A 22208-nucleotide genomic window follows, 5' to 3' on the forward strand; every position below is an offset into this window, starting at 1 on the left:
TTTTTTCCAACATTTGACTTATTCAATTATTCATTCTTAACATAACTTTCACAGTCATATGAATTGTCACATTCCTATCTGTTTCATTTATCTTTACTTTCACCAACATATTTCCTTATCTTAAGTTCTTTATTCTACCTTATTTTTCTGCTTGGCTTCGGTAAAGTCCATCTTCGAGTAATCTGGCCCAGGTACAGGACACGGATGGGACACTGAGGTCCATATGCTTGAAAATGCCTCCTGCCCTCACACAGCAACAAAAGTGCTTCAGGGTCACAATCCTGCCCCCTGTTTTTCAGTGTTTAGTTAGCTTGACAAATGACATGTCTGGCAACGTGATTTGCTTTGTAGTTAACCCACTTTTTTCTTGTCCAAATATTTTTAAGATTTATCCTTTATCCTAGGGATTCAGAAATCACATAAGGATAAGGCTAAGATCTCAGTTGTCCACCACCCCTCCACCTGCCCCTCTTAAAGTTAATCGTGCTTAGTATTTGATAAACCTTTGTGGTCTGAGGATAAGTTCCTTCTGATCAGAAATTCCTTCCTGTCATTTATTACTGTATCGTCTCCATTCTCAAGACAGAGTTGTCAATATAAATCTCACAGCACCAGCTCATGTGCTTTTAAACCATTTTGAGAGATGATGCAACTGCCTTGCAGCATGAGTAGCAAGATAACAGTCCTGTATCACCTGATTAATACCTTAAGTTATTGGTTACGCTATTTAAAATATGATTTACCAGGGAAGACATAGGCAAAGTCAAAACTGCAGATACAACTCCAAATGACAACAGAGCTGAAGCAGTGCTGCCACACTGCCCTTCCATTATCACTAACCAGAGATTAAAGAACCAGAAATAGAGATGAAGACTTTGGGAAGCAGGGATTGGTAAGGCTGTGTTTACTATTTTGCTGGAAACCAAAATGACATCACAAACTAAATCCAGAAACGCTGGATGGCTAAATTTTCATATGCTGACAGCAGACCGTGTCTCTCCTCCTCTTCATGCCCTCTGCTTTACTGGATGGATCCAATGGTGGGTAAGAAAATACAAATTCTGATCTCTAAACCATATGTTCCCGGAATGCAAACACATACATACCTCTTCAAATTCTCATTCTCCAGAGAACAATTAGGAAAACTCTGACAATTAATAAGTAAATTAGCTTTGGGTATAAACTGTAAAGAATAATATGACAGGGCTTCCCTGGTGGCGCAGCGGTTGAGCGTCCGCCTGCCGATGCAGGGGACGCGGGTTCGTGCCCCGGTCCGGGAAGATCCCACATGCCACGGAGCGGCTGGGCCCGTGAGCCGTGGCCGCTGAGCCTGCGCATCCGGAGCCTGTGCTCCGCAACGGGAGACACCACAACAGTGAGAGGCCCGCGTACAGCAAAAAAAAAGAAAAAAAGAAAAGAAAGAATAATATGACAGATATTAATTGGCTTGTCCAGAGGCACATACATAGGGAAAACAAGACTATATTTCTGATTCTGAAACACACAGCACAAAGTTTTCCTTAAGGCCTCAAGCCACCTGCCCGTCCATTTTTAAACAGCCTAATGAACTGTAGTTGCCTCATATGTGAAACCCCGGAAAAAAACAACCCAAAGCCTCAAGTTAGCAAGCACTGGACAGAATCACAAGATGGAAAGAGCCCTGAACTGCCACTTGGAAGAGAGCTGCATACAAACCAGGAACACCTATTTTCAATTTTCATAAGCAAGAAATAAGCTTCTCTTGTGTTTGAGCCATTCTGTATGGGTTTGACTTATTATAGAAGCATTTTGGTAACTACTACAATACCCCAAATGACTAGAATCCACATATTGCCAATAGTGTTTACCAAACCATATAGTTCAACTACATCTATGCATCCCATTCATATAAAACTATTTATATAGTAGAAAAAGATTCAACACCTGAAATTCACGGGCATGATATTGTAGCGATCAACCAACAACTTAACTCTTAGCTTTTAAAAATTCTAAAAGCAAAACCAAATGGCTCATTTCGCAAGATAGAAAGGAAAACTTACGTTGGTCGCCGTGTCTCAAGTAAAGCCAACAATATCTGGACTGCGCTGACTATGGCCGATTCATTCTTCTCCTTGTGGAAAATATTTGATAGGAGCTGCTCTATGATTTCTTGCCTAGGAAAACAAATCAATAGTCAAGCGCTAATTGTAACATTGTTTAACACAAACAACTTCGGAGAAAAAGATCATGGTATCAGTAAGACAAGTATTATAAAAGAGTTCAACCTCACTTGTGCATATTTATTAACAATATTTTATGTTTAATATATCTATAAGGAAGGCCAGTGATCTTGCTTATCATAAATGTAACACAGACATATATATATATATATATATTCCTATCCCCTCCCCTCAGCAAAGTCATCTGGGCCCTGCTTGCCTTTGCCAATCTTGTTGAAAGCCAACAAACACCTCACGACTGGAAGTCACCTCCTACTCAGATGGTGGGGACGGGCGGTAAAAAGACTCAGAACCCTTCAGCCCCACAGAAGGAGGGGACTTTTTACAAAAGAAACCATAAATGTTTTCCCACAAAGGCATTCATGTATAATTAACAAAGATCTAAAACAGATACAAGATAACATCACTTGCTGCACTGTATTCTACAACTAAAATTTGGTAAACCAAAATAATGTGGTAGCAGTGAAGTGGGTGTGACTGAACTACTGCCCCAAAAGTATTCTCCACAGGCTCTTCCCATGACACCCCCCCCATTCATGTATACAAGGTCACAATTAATGTAGAATACAAGGGTAACCTGTTAGGTGAATAAATTTATACGGATGTTCTCAAGGAAAACCTGTTTCTTAGGATCTCAGTAATTTTTAGAACCCATGGGAATTAAGAAATGGAATCACCCTAGCAATGAGAGGGACAGCTGTGTTGTCCCTGGTGCCCACCTGGCAGACACACTAGTCACCCCAAGGTACAGCTGTGCTCACTGGCTACTAACACCAGTTCCTTTGCCAGGTTAGGGCAGCAAGTAGGAGAGAATCTCTTCCTCTTTGGGGGAAGCAAATAAAACTGGTATCTAACCTAACTTCAGAGGATCCCCTTGCAGGAAGTAGCTTTCAAGTACTCTCAGACCACCACTAGAATTGCTTGTGAGATCTCTACCCAAAACAGTACTGTAAAAGTCACTAAACACACAGCAGTCTACAGAGTAACTATTAAACTTGGAACTGAGCTCTGGAAAACAGACTGCTTTTTTGTAAATACGTATATTCTTCAAATAGCAGCCTCACCCCAGGTAGAGGGGTACCGACAGGGCATCCAACTGTAGATGTCCACCTTCTCATTCAGCTGTAGTGTCTAACTTTCCAGAGAGCAATATCACCTTTCATAAACCCTGACGCCTGAAGGGACTGGCTAACAAAGAGGTTCTCACTCTTTCATGGCTGCATCAAATTGGAAGTCTACCATACCCATGGACAGCGTTCTACTAATGGACAAAAATGAGATAATAACCAGCAAAAATGTGACGGTCAAGATGCAACATAGCAGCTGAGCCATATTCTGAGTCTTAGCTAAACGTACAAATATCACCAAATACAGAAGATATCATAAACTGAAGAACTGAGCTTATTAAACAGGATAAAAAGAATGCCTTCATATTCTTTAAATAATAAGGCATTTATTTACAAATGAGAAGACATATTCACTTCCACTTTTTAAAAAATGGAGTTCTTGGGCTTCCCTGGTGGCGCAGTGGTTGAGAGTCCGCCTGCCGATGCAGGGGACGCGGGTTCGTGCCCCGGTCTGGGAAGATCCCACATGCCGCGGAGTGGATGGGCCCGTGAGCCATGGCCACTGAGCCTGCGCGTCCGGAGCCTGTGCTCCGCAACGGGAGAGGCCACAACAGAGAGAGGCCCGCGTACCGCAAAAAAAAAAAAAAATGGAGTTCTTAGACGAACACCAATAAAGTTCATTATGTGAGCTGTGTTACGCACGAGGCCAGCCAGGTTCTTCACCCAGGCCTTTGAGACGATGGCGCACTTCTGTTTTGTTTTTGTGTGGGCAGCTAAAGACTCGCATCTATAAAAATAACTGGGCTCAACCCGGCCCAGAGGCCGACCCACTGTAAGCTCATTAGTATCAACAATTAGGAGCTGCCTGGTCCAACCCTCCCTAACACAACTAGTTTTAAAGGAATTCTGGAACTTCAGATTTTCCCACAACAGAGCTACTAAATTAAATACATTCAATTTAAGCTCAGATTGTTTCCCAAGCTAACACTCACTACCTAACACCTCGGTCCACTTTCTCAGAGGCCTTTTGGTATCCCTACCCACCTTGACCATTCTCTTTAACCTTAGCTCATTTCCAATTTTTCCTGCAGTGCTAACCTACACTTCCAGTTACACATACGGTGTTTATGTGGGGGTTAGCCTGTATACCGAGTAGACTGGCTTATAACACAACACTGCTATATATTATTAGGTGATAATCAAATACATACAGATATATAACAATATATAAAATATACACAGATACTGTTAAAATTAATAAAAGCTTACTAAGCTCACAGGAGCCTTTGGTCACTGTGTACTTCCTCAATCAACAGATACTAAAGAGAACGACTATAATGTGGGAACACGTCTGATATTAAAAAGGGTTGGTTCTCATCCTCAAGAAGAGTGTGGGAAGCACTGTTATAGAGTTAAGTCTCCCCGATGCTCAGTGCAGTGAAGATTTAACTCAGTGACACCACGGAGCCCCTGACTCTTTAGGACCATGTAGTTGAAGAAATTTACTCTGACTAACATTTAATGATGTTGATTATGTACCTCTCTGCATCAAAGTACAGTTGCCTGATCCAGGACTAAAAACACAGTCTGAAATATATTAGCTACTGCACACAGAGGCTCCAACAGCTAGATCCCACGTTTAGTCCAAATAGAGTTGAGTGAAGAGAGGGCTGGCACCGAAGAACTCAGTGATTACTACTGACCAGCCTGACACTCGGGGTGAACCTGCACAGTCCAGGAAGGGAGCCAAGCACCACCTGTGGCCACAGAACGCTCAGAAGGTAACTAGTCTGAACTGGCTCTAAGTGTAAACTACACACTGGATTTCCAAAACTGCACAAAGTAAAGAATGTAGACTCACTCATTAATAATTTTTTAAATGAACATATGTTGAAATATTATTTTGTACCTATTAAATAAAACAAAAATTAATTTCACCTATTTTTTTACTTTAATATGGCTACTAGAATTTTTAAATTACATGTGACTTTTATTATATTTCTATTGGACAGTGCAGTCATGAACCATATGAAATTACTGTCAGTCAACATTTTTTAACCTTGAGTAAGTTAATTTTTACATGGTTCAACCTATTTCTACTACAATTATCGGTATTGTATATTATAAAAGGAGTACATATGCCATAATGCCCAAGAATAACTGAAATGGGGCAGATAAGATGACATTTTACTCAGAAGCTGATAATCTCTTGTCTTGCTACTTGAGAGAACTAGTCAATTCCTTCCGATTCTACAATGCACACTGGGAAAATACAACTTTATTTCTCAGAATACAGAGTTTAAAACAAGATATCTTGTCTCTAATTTGTTCCTTGTTTGTCTCACACTTGCCAAGTAAACAATACACACAAATGTCTTAGTTTAATAAAAGGGTCTTCCCGGCCAAAAGATGCAAACGAGTCTCAATATACAGGAGGACTAAAAAATTCCAACAAAGTCATTAAGAAGAACAACAGTAGCAGTAAACTGATGCGAGACTGCCATTCGTACATAACAACGCTAACTGTAGGCACTCTTTCCAGTTACTCATCCAAAGTGGGGAAATGCCTTATTTTTGTTTACTAAAATATCGTTCAGTTGTAGGGATGCAGGCAAACGTATGCCCATACTCTTCCTGAAAATGTATGAATCTACAAATACCAGTATGGTAGGTTGGCCATTCGCAGATTTCAAAATACTACACCACCCCCAAGCTGTCTTCCACCTGAAACACATGAGATGTCTGTTCATTAGGAATTATCTAAAAATAAGGGCAGAAGCAATATAAAGAAACAAAACATACAAGATGTATAAGCCTTCGAATCAGGTCTGGTCAGGTTACCCCAGTCAGCTGCCAAGGTACAGTGGATCCTAAGAAGAACTTCTGATTAAAAATCACTGACTGGGAATTCCCTGGTGGTCCAGTGGTCAGGACTTGGCCCTTTCACTGCTGATGGTGCGGGTTTAATCTCTGGTCGGGGAACTAAGATCCCGCAAGCCACGCGGCATGGCCAAAAAATTAAAAAAAGAAAAAATCACTGACTAAGATGGGTCAAATTACTTCATATACCTATCTTCCCCAAAGACCATGGAGGCAGTGACAGCAGTTATGATGTCACTGTCCCATCCATGATAGTTTTATAGAACTTAGTTTACAATTATTGAAAAGTTCAAAGTCTACATATAAATGTCATTTATTTACATTCTTACCCTGTAAGTCTCCAATGGGCATCACGACTGGCTGAGATCAGATAAGCAGGTTTTCCTGCCTTCTCAGCCATCCACAGGTTATTTTCCAGGGACAGGATTCCCACGTAAGAAACACTTACCAAGTACTTACACTGGAAGCACATCAAATAGCATCAATATGAAAAAAGAACAAGAAGAGAGTTTCAAACATACTTTTCTAGAGTGGCAAGCAGGGGGTCTGGTTCTGTACTGTTCTGAATTTGTAACATCTGGTCTCTGCTCAGGCGAACAATTTCACAAAGTGACTGTGATGCATTTGAATGCCGCTAAAGGAAAGAAGTACAATTTTAACTATAAAACACATCAGAAGTCAAATTTATAATAAAATAAAGTTAGTGAAGAAACTGCTTAAGAAATAACACAAATTAACACTGGCCATAAGCTACAGTGAATAAAAAGCCAGGGTCCAAAGAAATAACATATGTCAAGCATGAGTATTTTACCCTTCCAGGCTTTACTTAACAATACCACAAACAAAATACACGTTACTTTGTGTAGGGGAATGTAATTAAAGTTCTGACAAGGAAAAATTTCTTTAATTAAATACTTGAAGAAAAATATAACCCCCCAAATTTACATCCTTTTAGCAGCAAAGAAAGATGAACACAATTCTTTGGCTTAAAAAAATAAACGCAGCTTTCTGGAATATACTAATGGATAAGAAATATTACTTCTTTCAGTGCGCAGTGTGCTATTCTACAGGAAAGTTCTGAAATCTCAGCACCAAACGCCTATGCTCCGTGGCATGTGGCACTGAGCATCACCTGCCCAGTGAGACCAGCAGGTTCCAGCACAGATGACAACACACACCAGGGTATCAAAATCCACTGTTTGCAATCAGGAGTCTAACATTTCCTCAATAAATATATGCAATTCATCACTTAATACAAAACGGAAGTATCAACAGGACTGTCCAAAAGACAAAATTAACTTCTCTTGCAAGTCAGTTAGAGAAGGTGCTGATGCCCCAAACGCTTTGTCCTTTGCAAAAAAAAGTTGCTGCAGAGTTGGGCTTCTCCTCTGTCAACTTCTCCTGGACCCTTCAGACAAGGACAGTACCTGTTGAGCAGGAACCTAGTGATGAGCAAGCCTCGTCTGTGGATGTGTCCTCCCTACCCCATGAATAGGGCAGGCCACGCTCCTGTCCTCACTCTCCTTGGCCTGCACCGGCCACATTTCCAGCACATGGGAAATGTGCTCTTGGAACCATCCAACTCCCCCAGCCACAGCAGGAGGGCTCATCACCCCAACCAGGCCGAGGGCGCCGTCGAAGCTCTAGCACCCAGTACGTGCACACACTGGAGTGTCCTTCCTGAGAGTCAGCAGTAACGATACTGCAGGGAGCACATGATGTACTGTCTCAGGGGAGGGTGGGAATCAACAGCCCCTTTAATGGTTAGCTCTTCTCTTTTCTGAAGGGGGCGGTGGGATGGGGAGGCTGCTTTAGATAAACTCCAGGTACCAAAAGTTTTTTAATGGACTGCAGTAGAAGGGGCTACATCTACCTCCACAGGAAATCTGTCTTGGTGGGGAGAACATGCTCCGGCCACATGCTCCTTCCTCTGCACTGTCTCCTCTGTGGCGCTCACTCTCCGATTAGTCCAAGCTAGAGGCATCCAAGGAGGCTGCCCATGCCCCATGACATACCCTGCATGTTGTTTGAAACAACTCCTTTGTAGATACTACCTTGAACCACGTGGAACTGTCATTTCCATAGGCAGAAATGGCCAAATGCTGGCAGCTCCACAAGAGTCAGTCCACTACTGAAGGCAGCAACAAGGGCAGCAGCAGAGAAGTAGGGGGACAGCCTCCTCTACAGCAGCATACCCCCTGGTCCTGGAGACCCCACCCCGCCCCCAAGCATCCCCTCAGCATGGAGCTCAACGTGCAAACTCCAAAGTAGCTTCAATTCTACTGCCAAGTCAATCTTTAGCACCCAGGACAAAGGCCAAACCTGTCAGCACAAAAGCCCGAGCCAGGAAGTAGAACCACCAAGAGCTCATCCCTCTTAAGGATTCAATGGTGACCAGGATCCTGCTGCGCTGTCTGGAAAGCTTTAGCCAGAATGGAAAAAACAAATGCACACAGACGTGGCCACATCATTTGGACTAATGATGGGTATAAAAGAAAAACAAAGTGTGGAGGAGGTTTGTAATAAAGGCAAGCAGATGCAGCACGAAGTCTCAGCTCTAAGAAGGAGAAGGAGCTAGACCCAAGGCTCACTGTTTCACATTCCGGGAAATTTTCTGAGTATTGGCAAAATGCAGTATTTTAAAAAGCCTTTGGTGTTTAGAAACCTGTCAACTTGAAGAATGCCAGGTGATCGCTGTTACCTACCCTCTACCTTCACATCTAGTACAATTATGCTCTGTGCCCAAATAAACATGGTTCATTTTTTTTTTTTAAATCAAGTTTATAGTCACACAAGAGAACTTACATCTTCTTCTTGCGATGGATGAACTATTTCCACAAGCCTCTGGATAATTTTCTCCTCATTTAACCACTGTAAAACACATTGTAGAAGTAATCATAGCAATGAGTGGCTCTTGTTCAAGCCCCAATGAAGATAAACATACTTGGAAATATCCATCACATTTTAAGTAGAATGTTACAGGTTTTCTCTGGACTTTGAACACTACAGGAAATTAAAAGTCCCCCAAGCAAAATGCCAGTGAATATATTATTTTAACAGTAGCTACAGTACCAACTACTCCCCAAGTCACAATACCCACATCCAAAAATTCTACACATCAGTTTCTTAGTGATGTTAATTCTCAGACACTGGGTACTAAAACGGTCTGTACTTTGGACATGAAGGCGGGGGGAATGGAACTTATACATTTTCTGTAAGAGAGCATTCACTTTAAGAGAGCTTCAAAAAGGCTGAGAAAAGCAATATTTAGTAGCAAGCCTCTGGCTTAAAACACATGATGAACTTTTTACCTTCTAAAACCAAAACAACCGCAGGAAACGTGGGGGCTGGCGGGCACCACAGAAACAGAGTTTGTCTGCCCTGCCACATGCTAGCAAGCTATCACCATGATTAGGACACTCTCTTCTTCCACCATATATGAAATACTGCCATGAATGAAAATATGAAGGGGATGAGAATAAATGAAAAATCAGCCGGTGTAATATTAGTTCCACAAGGAACAGGAACACCGTAATAAACAAGGCACTCACTACCTGGAACGGGCGTGCACACACACAAAATCCCAAAGGTTAACAGAGATGGCGGCGGGGCTGGGCGTGGGGTGGGGTGAGGCTAGGAGTGGGTGGCAAGAAATCGGACACGCTTTGATAAAGGCATGTGGAGAAATTCTTAGGTTGTCTCTAGGCTCCTTAAGGAGAACATGCCAAAGGAAAATGCAAACAAAAGCTATTAGGAGACTACCACAGAGGCCCAACTTTACATTTTAAGATGTTTTAAAATGTGTACGTGAAGTACACTGTGTTTGAATCTGTTCAAACACAGATTCTGACTCAGCAGGGCAGGGGTGAGACCTGGGATTTCTAACATGCTCCCAGGTGATGTTTGGGACCAAACTTTGAGTAGCAACGACCTAAAACAGGATGCAAACACCTCTACATAGGAGGTGGGGCAGAGGGTCCTGACGGCCAAGAGAAAAAGTAGGAAACTTTGTGGTCAGTGAACGAATCAAACACCCACCCTCACTGACTCCACAGCTATTAACAAGCACCGACAGCCCAAGCCCACGGTGGGCCCCCCAATCAAAGTAAGACATTTAGGAGTTTCTAACTACCCTTCCCCCGAACTACGCCTTTATTAACGACCCACCACCATATCCCTCCAGAAACGCACCTATTCCTTTGGAAGTGGGCCCTAATATTCAACCCAGCAGTGACCAAAGGAATTCTAAGAAACCACACTGAATAATTTCCCCCAATAATAATCCAAACGTAAAGGTGACCATCCCTCCTATCCTTAACTACCTTCCCTGGAATCCCCAACCTCTACTGAGAAGAGACTCACATCCACAAAAGCACACCTAAAAAGGGCCAGAGTCCCAATTTAGGGCCCTCTCCCACAGGCAACTCCCAGGCCATCCACGAGGCCCCCGCAGCTGACTTCCTCACATGACCACGGTTCTCAGTAGACCTCTGCCTGCTCCTACAGACCCAGCCCTGACCCGACCCCCAGACTCTCCCACTCACACAAACACACGCTCCGGCACGCCTGCCCACCTTGGTAGAACATGTCCTTCCCTGGGACACCACCCGACAGACCCTCCTTCTGGGCCTTCAGGTCTTTAGCTTTTTCAATAAAACTTGTTTCCAGAGTTCTAAGGTTTGAAGTTGAGTATTAAAGATGGATTGAGGGACTTCCCTGGTGGCACAGTGGTTAAAAATCCACCTGCCAATGCAGGGGACATGGGTTCGAGCTCTGGTCCGGGAAGATTCCACATGCCATGGAGCAACGAAGCCCGTGCGCCACAACTACTGAGCCTACGCTCTAGAGCCCATGAGCCACAACTACTGAGCCCACGTGCCGCAACTAATGAAGCCCATGCACCTAGAGCCTGTGCTCCACGACAAGAGAAGTCACCGCAATGAGAAGCCCACACACCGCGACGAAGAGTAGCCCCCGCTCGTCACAACTAGAGAAAGCCCACACGTAGCAACGAAGACCCAACACAGCCAAAAATTAATTAATTAAAAAAACAAAAAAGATGGATTGGACTGGGGAATGGTTCTGGAAGGAGGCGGTGAAAGGGACAAAAGAGAGGAAGAGACAGAAGACAAGAAGCAAAGACGAGAGGCTGTGAGAAACCTCACCTTCAAGTCACTCACACCCTCATCTGCCCACCCAAATCCCACCCAAGGCAGCTCCTCAGGATACACACATGTCCTGAAATAACCACCTCACCAAATTTTAAAATATGTGCCCTTTTGGAGGTAAACTCCTTTCTCCTTCTTATCCCATGCTCCTAGGTATCCACGAGAAGAAAGTTACTTCTGAAGCCAGATTCCCTAGAAATGCCAACACCTCTTCTTTTTGACTTTCAGAGATATCTCTGCAGTGTGACCATCTTCTCAAGAAAGAAGCCTCACAGAATTCTCAGATGAGACTTTTAGCTCCCATTCTACCTTCCTACTCCCACTGAAGAACAGACCAGCAAAGGGAAAGAACCCCTCACAAGGAGACAGCCTATGTACCTAGGGATGTACACGTCAGGAATCCTAATCCTGAAAGATCTGAATCTCTTCCCATTTTGGAATCCACCCCCCACCCCCGTTTCTCAGACCACTTTCTACCAATCCCCTAGAATCCCGCCCAGACTGAGCAGTCCAGCAGCTCGAGCGCCACTCCCCAGCCCGTCCACAGCGGCCGTGATCCTACTCACATTCAGCACATCCTGCCTGGGCTGTGGGGGCTCAATGCAAGTCAGGAGCCTGAGCAACAAGTCCATGATGGCCGATGTTCCTATGTGCTTCATAATAAGGTCCACAAAGTCACGTTTCTTCTTTAGGAAATCCACAATCTAGAGGAGAACAGCCACAACTGAAAGACACACCACTTGGGAACTATCAACTTTAGGATGCTTTCAGTCATGACCCATCTAGCTGCCCCCTCCAAAATCCACCACCACTTTAAGTTTAGGAATAGCAAATGCTGAATTAGTAGTAAGATGTCAAATTGGAAAGCCTTCTAATTGTTACAACATTCAAAAACCTCTTGGGGAAAAAAATCTCTTAAATTATCACATGTTCCCTAATACAAACACACCATAATCTTTTATTTCTGTTCACTTTCATTATTAATTCTCAAAGAATGAGGACTAAAAATTTAACACCCTATAAAGAGCAAGCAAATACACCACTTAATAGTTTATGGACATAAAGCAAGTCGATTAGGCTTTACATGAAAACACAGAATAAACATTCAAAATCCTACCTGTACTCTAGCAAGTAAGAAAAATAAAAAATATAAAGATTTCTACATCAAAGTGGCTAATTCACGTGCCATAGAAAATCACATTTGCATTTTATGTCAGCAATTCACCTGATCAAATTAACACAAGGAGGGTGAGTGAGTGTGGAAGAGGCTGACAGTTACCCCGAGGAGTTATGAAAACAGTCATACAGTCATGACCGCCACCTGGGTCTCTCCTGCGCAGGTGGAAGAAGGCACCTGTTCTGGCCTGGACACCCTTGTGTACCTTCTGGTTCCTGTCCGTGTGCACAAATCACCTGTTCTAAAGTCCCAGAAGCAGCACAATCAGCGTGGCAGCTGCCCTGACAAAAGTCTCACCAGAGTCTCTCAGAAGCCTGTGAGGCAGGGTTGCTCAACTCAGTGTTATAGATGAGGAAACTGAGGCTCAGACCAGTGAAATATCTTGCTAGAAGCTAAAAAGTGGATGCCCTGAGATTTAAATGCCCCCAAAGCCACAAGTCTGCCATTATCCCACACAACGTCTAACAGCCAGGGATGAACTAAAAACTGCCTCACACCATCATCGGGTGTAAATGCAGGATTAACCATCACATGTTGCTTCTCTAGACAATGAGGTTGAACTCTGTAACATAAACCTTCAAGAAGTTATACATAATTAATCCACTCACAACTGAGTCACATGGTAGTTTTAAAAGCACAGTGGAGAAGAGAGGCAGAAAAAGTCAAATGTGGCCAAAATACTGCATTATTTAGTGGCAAAAGCACTGACTCTGGAGCCCAAAGGCACAAGTCCCAGCCAGTGCCGTGGTGGCACAGCAGGGACAGCAAGCTGGAGGACCGCACTGCTGGGGGCCCGCCCATCCAACACTGATGATGCTTCACGCAGCTGGACCTCCTGCTCCACGAGTTAATGAATGTCTGTACTGGTTAGGTCAGACTGAGTCTGAATTTTTTTCATTACTTGCAGTTGCATATATCCTTACTAATACATTATGTGATGGGAAACCTTTATTTACACTCAAAATTCTCAAAAGGATAGAAAGGTGCAGTGTGACCTTTCCCTGAAGCTGAAAGAGCAAGGGCTCTCGAATCCTCTCGTGGCTGAGGGCTTAAATGAGAACCCGACGAGCAGCAGAGCGAATGGGCCCTCCTCTCGGCATTTAATTGGCACGTGCCATGTTCCTTACACAGGTAACATGTCTGGCCTCGAAGACCAATGCAAATATGTAGAACACCAGAGAGCTTTAAGTGTATTCTCACTCTATAATAAAGGTACACTGAAATCCAGGACCCACAAATTTGGGTTTCCCTAGAACAGAGTGAGGAGAAAAGCATGATGAAGGTGTGAGCCCTGTCTCAATTGTGACTACAACCATCTGGAACTGACTAGGTACCTTAGACTGATGGGATGGCTTGCACTTTCCTAAGACAGTCGGTAGTACTGTCACTTCTCATCAAAAGACAGAAGAAGGAACGACAATCTGTATTGCAGTGATCATGATTTGGGGATTACTATCTAAGGAAAAAGAACCTCAATTCCAATACACTTAGGAAGGTAATCCTGCTCAATTAAGAACATGAAAGAACAGCCTCGTCTAAAATAAGACATGTATCCACTTTGCCTTGGCAAAGGACAGACGTACTGGGCCTAAAATAGTTCCAGTCCCTCCATGTTTGCTGACAGCAAGGACGGGTCAAGGAGCCTGTTTTCCACCACGAAGGATGCCAGGCCCAACTGGTGTGACCCCTGCACCCCTGTCATCACACCCCTGCTGGCTGCACTCTGCAGGACTGCTAGGTTGCACTCGGGCATCTGAGGCTGTTGTTGCTCCCTGGGTGCCTGTTTCCATAAGTGGATCACAGCCTCCTCGTAATAAGCAGGTCCTTTTCCACACCAGTTCCCACTAGAGCAGTGATTCTCAAATTTCAGCGTACACCACGGTCATCTGGGAGGCTTCTTAAATCCCAAATTGCTGGCCCCACCCCCAGAGGGTCTGATTCAGTACGTCTGGAATGGGCCTCAAGATCTTGCTTTTCTAACAAGTTCTCGGGTGGTCCTCATGCTGTTGGACCAGGGACCACACTTTCGAGAACCACTACACATAGGACAGATACTTGGAAAGTAAGTTTCCCAAGTACAGTACATCTGAATTAAGAACAAAATGAAGCGTGGGGGACGGGATGTGAGAACATAGATGGACAACACCACGAAGAAGATGACCACGATGATGGAGGAAGAGGGGGGAGAGGTTCCTGGCGTTAACAGTGAGGAATGAGCTCCTGCTAAGCCCTACCGGACAGGAACAGCAGAGCTCCATGTGTACGCACATGACAGTCAGTACCCAGATGGCTCAAGTTTTTGAGTGGAGTCAAAACAGAAACAATCACCATTTGCATAAACTAACCATCAATTGCATTTATGGGAAAGCTTTTTAAGTTTCACCTGTGATCATCCTTAGGGGAAAGAAAAAATAAGTAAACTGTTACTTTACCATAGTCACTAAGATGCCACCCACACACCAAACGCTCAGTGTGCACCCTCCCCACACTATCCTCACAAATGGACCCCAACATTCTCATGCTTCCAACCACTTGTCAAAAGAGGAAGCCAAAGTATACTGAAAAACTGAGATGTGAGGTACTCAGAAAAGAAGAGGTCAAATTAGAATGTATTCATTAATGAGTAAGTCAGTGTTAAGTCAGCAAGCATTTAGAATGCTTAAGGTTTAAAATATATCCTTTTACAGAACCTGGATTTAAGGCACACTCAGAACACTGAAGCAACAAAATTACTGGGGGATCATCTCAGGGGGATGATCAGCCCTAATACTTACCTTTTTGGAAAACAATATTTACCTGTTCTGGTTTTCTGCTGATAAGAATACTTAGCACCTTGCTGAAGAAACTGGCAAGTAGTGGGTTCAAGGGGGAATCGTTTAGGAGGAAGCTATACAATTTCATTAGCAAGGATTCATCTTCTCCCAGTCTATCATTCATCTGGGAGACATCAGAAGTGAGCAACTCACAAGATATATTTGGATACCTAGAAGAACAGGATACTTATATCATCATCTGTATTAACAGTTTAATTACATAAAGTAAAATGCAAGTCAGAAAGGTTTCCTAAAACTCTGTGAAAAATAAACAAAGTCATCTTCTGGGAATTAGAAAATAATTTCAATCCATTCCATTCAATTTAATCTAGAGAGATTATAGAGTGAATTTTCTTCTGTGTCTAAAAAATGGTTTCTAAACCAAGCTTGAACCCAACAAAACTAGAGCACACCTGGGACTCAGAAGGCAAGGGCGGGGCCTCCTCAGAGGAGGAGGCGCGATGGGGCAGGTCAAAGCCTGGGGCCGCAGCCCTCAGCAGCCTGCTCTGGCATGCAAAGCAGCACAGCTCATAGGACAACCGCGGGGGACGCCCATTTCCAGGAAACTGCACTGCACACAGCACCCTTAACTATTCAAGATACACTTAGGTTCCTGGACAGGCTGCCTGTATTCTCAGATGGGTTGTAACTGGAGTTAGAAAGCCGGGCTTATCAAGAGTGCAGTCCATATGACATGTTATGAGAATAAATATTCTGATATACTCAGGAGAGAACAGGACACGGCCTGAGTTACCCAGGTGGTAAAACCGTATACAGAGCTCTCCACACCAGTCTTCCAGGATCTTCTGGGATCAGCCCACCATCAGATCTCACTGCTGTGGGACACAGTCCTCTTCCACAGGCCCCACGGCCCTAGAAATACCTGTACCCCTAAAGCACGTTTGCCCCTGAGCGCAAGAGCACTCTCTGAAAAGTAGGCAGTAGATGCATTTTCTCCACTCCTTTTACCACAAATGACTTCTCATCTGTTCTCAGAGCAACAGTGGAGACTCCAAGGCCCGTCCAGACTACACTCTCCCCCTCCCACCGTTCACCTCTCTGCTCTTTATCCCTCCCAGGTGAGTAGCAGGGAGTGGCAAGCTCAAATGCTGATCAGGACAGGGAGGTGACAAAACAGCTAGAAGCAGCTATATGGCTAAAGAGAGGGGTAAAGGGTGTGGTCGGAAGCCATGCAGCACCCCTGAGGCATCCAAGCAGCTGCCTGTTTGGAGACCACGGGCTTGAGAAGCAACTGGCAACAGACCAGAAGCTGCAGCACCTAGCAGCTCTGCCATGAGGGAGGAACACTGAACCGTATGAGAATATCCCCAAAGATCACATTATCAAATCGCTGTCTTCTGGAGGCTTTGGCTCAATCAAATTAAAGCCTTCCTCACTTTATAGAACACAAGGACTCAAAGACCCCATAATACAAAGTCACCAAAGTGCCGGAGGCAGGAGCAAGCAACGGCGACAGGTGTGGCTTCTGGAGTCACACCACCTAGGCTCAGAACCTGTCTCCACCACTTACAAGCTGTATGACCTCAGGCACGTTACTTACCTTCTCTGGGCCTCAGTTTCCAAGGATGCAATATTAAGACAACAGTCCTTACCTCACGGGGGAGAATAATACATACAAAATACCAAGCAGGAGGCCTGGAATAAATAACTACTAGCTGTCTTAATTCCCCTTTTTCTTCTACTTCATAAAACTTCCCGAATGCTGCAACGGGGCTGGGGTTGCGGGGGTGGTGGCGGAGTCAGCCCAACTGCCCCAATTTGGAAGCTGCTGGCAAAGGGCCGGGAAAAGCTGGAGACGCCAGCTCCGGCCACAGCCCAGTGTGTAGGGAGCAGTCTCAGAATTCTGATGCAGAAGGTCCAGAAGAACGCGTGGGCAGCTTTTAAAATTTTCACCTGTTTCTCCACCGGCGACCTGGAGGTCTGACTGAGCTAAAGAAGCACGCATGTGGGGGCCCAGGCACAAACACAAAGCCTCAAAGTTCTGGTTCAGAACAGGCTGGGGCTACTCTCTCTCTCCCTCCCTACCTCCCTAAGATTAAACAAGCTTCTGAAACACCCCAAGACCTCCTCTACGCCACCCTTCAGCAAGGCCTCTCCAGCCCCACCCCACCCTCTGACCTCAGCTGCACAGAAGCGATAGGAAGAGAGTCCAGCCCAACCATACCCCTGACCTGCAGCCGGTCCCCTTCCTCCTCCCACTATGAAGCCACCCTACTGTCCTCTCGACCAAGGCCAGCACAGAGCATCACGAGACCTCCCGCTCCCTCCACACCAGCCCCATTTCCCCCTGCGCTGCATCACCCTCACCAGCACATACACACACCGTTATTTCTCGCATCTATGAAGAAAAACAAACACCACACCTCTCCTGGCTCCACATCTGCCTGTAGCTCCCACTTTCTCTCTCTGCTCCTTTTCCAGGGAACTACTTGAAAGAACTCTCTGCTTTGTCTCCAGTTTTTCCTCAGAAGCACTGCAGCCTGGCTTCCGTGTCCAACAACCTGGAGAACCTGCACTGAAGGGGCCCATGTGCTCCACGCTGTAAATGCCAATGGTTACCTGGCCTGTGAGCACAGCCCCTGGATCCCCTGGGCCCCCTGTCCCATCTCCCCGTCCTGAAGCCTGGCCTCCCCTGACATTGAGGGAAGCACCCCTCCGGGTTCTCCTCTTGCCTCTAAAGTCCCTCTGTGGGAACCCTGACCCGACCAACAGCATCTCAGCTTTTGGGTTTACACTAGTACTTAAGGACCTATTTTTAAAGTTCTGTTCAAATTTCTGCTAAATTATTTAAAACTGAGGTATCTGTTATTAAGATTAAAAAGTTAGTGTAAAAATGACAAACCTTTAACACCTTGTGTATGATCACTGGATTAAAAGTGATGGGTTCAATCCACATGTGTAACTGATACGCAGTTACAAACTTCACAAACCACAGCAATCACCCCATCATCCGTAAACTAAAAAGCACTAGTCTAAATTTCCTTAGATGACTACAGTCAACCTTAACCCAGAGAAGCTTTCAGATTTCCTCTGAAAAATCACTCTGTGCTAATCCAGCTGTCCGAGTTATCCGGCTCTGTGTATGTTACCACAGCTGGTGGCTCTGTCCAGGCCAGAAGTGCAGCAGAGAACTGCTCTGCTCAGCTCAAGCCATGCTCCCTCGAAATGGTGCCAACCAGAAGGCTGCATGCCCAGGGAAACACACCTGCTCTCTCAACCTCAAAGGTAGCACAAAAAACGCTGGCATGGCAATACAACAGATGCCATGACTACTTTTTGGTAAAATAAGCAATTTCCACAAGGCTTGCTTACTCTTCTCCAGTTAAAGAAGTATTAGCTTCATTCAGCATGTGAGAAAACAGATCCAAGAAGGGTAAGCCTCTTGTTCAAGTTCTCAGAGCTCCTAGGAGAGGGCTACACGCATCCCGGGTGGGCCTGATACCAAGCCCACACCACGCTGCCTCCAGCCAGGATAAGCCCCACGACAAGCAGCATCCACATATGGTGGTTCACTGTGAAGGGAATTCCAAAGTAGCAAAGTATCTATCTTTGGGGCGAAAGGAGTACACTGGTATTCCTGTCAAATTTCTGTCCTTTTCTTTTCTGAGGTACTGCTCTCTGAGTGGAGACGTGCTGCATGCTAGTTGTCAACCTTAATGGCTGGCAGAGAACATGACTTCCTTGAAGATCCAAGCCATGAGAACTTGGAAGCATTACTAAGTACTATTCCTCTGACAGCAAAACTCTCCCCACAAAGAAATGAAAGGATATCTGATAAGGGGGACAGACTGGGGGAAAAAGGGCAAAGGAGAATCTACTGTAGGCCATAATTCTTCCTATTCCATTAAGTTTATTTAATGCTTCATCAATGACTTTTTGTTTTGTTCCTGAATTGGTTCTATTTTCAGGCAGAGAGGGGGGGACAAATATTTCAATAGAGTTGGAGATGGAAAAGTAACTAACTGAAATCCCAACACTTTAAATACATATGGAATATTCGCAGAGTTTCCAGGGGTCCGAATACGAAGTGTTATAAGCTGATGACACCAGTGGTGAAGTAGATAAATCCACTGCAGTTATCCAAGGTGTTAGCTGCTTAAATTTAGCTACAGTAATGTTGACCAAGACCCATACCCTTATTTTCAGTTAACAAAAGGTCAAAATTTATTTAATCAGCAGCGCTGTTCATTAAACAAGCTCTGGCCCAGATGTGCTGTGTAATCTTGAGTAGTCACATCATCTCTGTCTTCCTATTTGCAAAAAAGAGAAAATACTTACTTGGATTGTCTTAGTATTTTAGGAAACTTTATCACTGTTTATAATGCACCTTGCCCTTAGACAAAACCTTTTGGCCAAAATTTAGAACGTTCACTTTAAAAATCTTGTGATTTCACTGGACTTAGTTCTAGAACGGATTGTTTGCTCCACTGAGCCTGTTGCTCTTGACATGTCAACATTCTGTAACTGGTCTACAACAGCCCTGCAGAGCTGCTAGACAACAAGGACGATAATATACCCTACCCCCGCTTCACTTCAGCCCCACCCTGAAGAGAAGACTGAATTTTCTTACTTGTATCTGATCTTTTCATCCATGTCTTGAGGTGGTTCTTCAATAATGAATGAGACTAAATCTTCGAGACATTCTGCTTTTAACAGGAACTCTATAAGTTTGCGGTTCTGAGCTTTACATTCTTGTAAAACATCTTCCTCATCCATCAACTCCTTCAGTGTTACATCTTCTCTTTCTAGAAGTGTGTCTATGTGGGATGATGAGTGAAGATCAAATTTCCAAAACATGCTGCTCTAAACAAAATGCAGAGAGTATTTCAAATACAATTTCAACTTCACATATTAATTTTTCAAGTTTCCATCTAGTTTTACAGTCTAAAATGTCAACTTGGGTCACATAAGAAAAACAAGTTCCATATCGAATCTATAAAATACTTTCTAAATAAGTAAAACTGGCAAGATTTTTTCCTTCTCAGAAAATATTTTTATTGATAACAAAAAATTTTGACTTGAAAATGCTGAAAGAATGATAAAACCTGGGATGATTTTAACCTGCAAAATTAACCCACCCATACTTTAAGAATTTAGTGCTGGGAAAGGAAGAAAATAAACCCTTTCTTCAGGGTGAAACATACATTCTTACACAGAACTAGTATCTTCAGTAACAAATGACAAGTATCGAGACCTAAGTACATGGTACTCTTCAGAATATTACAACATTAAATAAATAACCACCACGAACCAGAACTTTTAGCCACTGACAGCACTTTCACAGCTGAAAATGTGAAAGCCATAAAATGGCAAAACCTATGCCATTCTTAACAAAGAAACAAAAAACTGTAGCAAGATCACCTTAAAGAACAATCATTCACCTTGTCTTCAAAGTTGATCACGGAAAATTCGATCCTAGGATGTCTACAGACAAAAGAGTTCACTGTCCTTATTTTAAATACTTCAGCAAAGTCACACTGAAAAGCCATTAGTGACATTCAAATACCTTCCCACGTCCCACTGGTATCAGGTCAGTATGTGCTTATTTTGGTCTATAAGCCGAATTTCTGCTAATCTAATGGTCTCTCCACTTGAAGTCAGAAAACTGGACACAGTTAACAATTTAGCCTTAAGTCTTCAAAAAAACAAAAAATAGGTCTCATTTAAAGTAGCATGTCTTTTCATTTTTTTGTAATCCCACACATAAAGGCAAAGTATAATGAAAAGTACTAATAAACCACAAAAGCAAATCTCATATCAAGCCCTTACTACTGGCTAGTTATAAACAAGATATACACTCATATTCATCAACTGAAAACTATAAACATCTACAAACCAAAGTCATACTTCTAAAATATGGATCAAGATATAATCACATTATCTACCTCAATTAAAAACTGACCTCCAAAATTTTAACCTTATAAAGGTAACTCATCATATACTGATTTACAGAGAAAACTGATAATTGGTGGTGATGAAATAACAAGTGTTGGCAAACTTCGGCCCACAGACCAAATCCAGCCCACAAACTGCAAGCTAAGAATGGCTTTGATAATTTTAAAGGGTTGTTTAAGAGAAGCATATGTGACAGTGACCATGGGTGGCCTGCATATTTACTATCTGGTACTTTACAGAAAAAGTTTAGCATCCCTTGCTCAAGAGGAAATAGAGTGCTGACTAACACATTCCTTTCTGCCATCTCTGAACCCACACGGGCATGTCCCCCACAGTCCTCACAGCCTGCCCGGAGGGGCAGAGCCATGTGGTGTCAGGCGGGACTGTCTACCAGATCCATTCTCTCCCTTCCTTAGGCACTCACCTAGACCATGTCCCCAACTTCTTGGGCAGGTAGATATGGCCACATTACAAAGTTTTCTCCAATGTACTGTGAGCCATAAAAACCTCCATGTGCTCCCCCCGGCATCTGGCTGGATGTTGATGACAAAAAAGGCCCTAAGGGACTGCAGAGCCCAAAAGGAAGGTGCCTGCACCCCCAAATCACCACGAGGAAGATCGCTGCCTGCCGATCTGAGAGCCTGTCCTAGGCTGGGTTACGATGAGCCATCATACACAGCTGCTCTGTATTCCAGCAGGATGGCCGACCTGACCAACCAGCTCCTCCAAACTCCTGAGCGCATGACATCGTGTGTTATTATACTTATTTTATTATACACAAGAAAAGGAATTCTTGAGCAACTATCTGTTTTAAAATGCCTAACTCCTTTTGCTTTCCACTATCCTAAATTAGAATAGCATTTTTCAAATCAGAACACCTTAAAATATACATTTCCACAGTGCATTTTCTTTAAATTGGGTAGGTATACTACCGACTTAAAAATAAAATATAACCACAGTATACTCTT

General features: G+C 43.7%; 1 protein-coding gene across 15 annotated transcripts in view; it reads right to left on the bottom strand.

The window, feature by feature from the left end:
- Positions 1-22208, bottom strand: part of PPP6R3 (protein phosphatase 6 regulatory subunit 3) — a 126989-nt gene that overhangs the window by 53332 nt on the left and 51449 nt on the right. For 14 of the 15 annotated variants that reach the window (XM_060158337.1, XM_060158335.1, XM_060158336.1 and 11 more), the window contains 6 exons: positions 19916-20148; positions 15308-15494; positions 11901-12038; positions 8972-9037; positions 6688-6800; positions 2040-2153 (listed from right to left, as the gene is read on the bottom strand). In XM_060158337.1, the coding sequence (XP_060014320.1) occupies positions 2040-2153; positions 6688-6800; positions 8972-9037; positions 11901-12038; positions 15308-15494; positions 19916-20142 (845 nt within the window). In that variant the 5' untranslated portion in view covers positions 20143-20148. The remainder of the gene's footprint in view (positions 1-2039; positions 2154-6687; positions 6801-8971; positions 9038-11900; positions 12039-15307; positions 15495-19915; positions 20149-22208) is intronic. The other variant, XM_060158325.1, reaches the window with a different exon arrangement.

This window comes from Lagenorhynchus albirostris, chromosome 9, assembly GCF_949774975.1.
Source record: "Lagenorhynchus albirostris chromosome 9, mLagAlb1.1, whole genome shotgun sequence".
Classification (NCBI taxonomy): Eukaryota; Metazoa; Chordata; class Mammalia; order Artiodactyla; family Delphinidae; genus Lagenorhynchus; species Lagenorhynchus albirostris.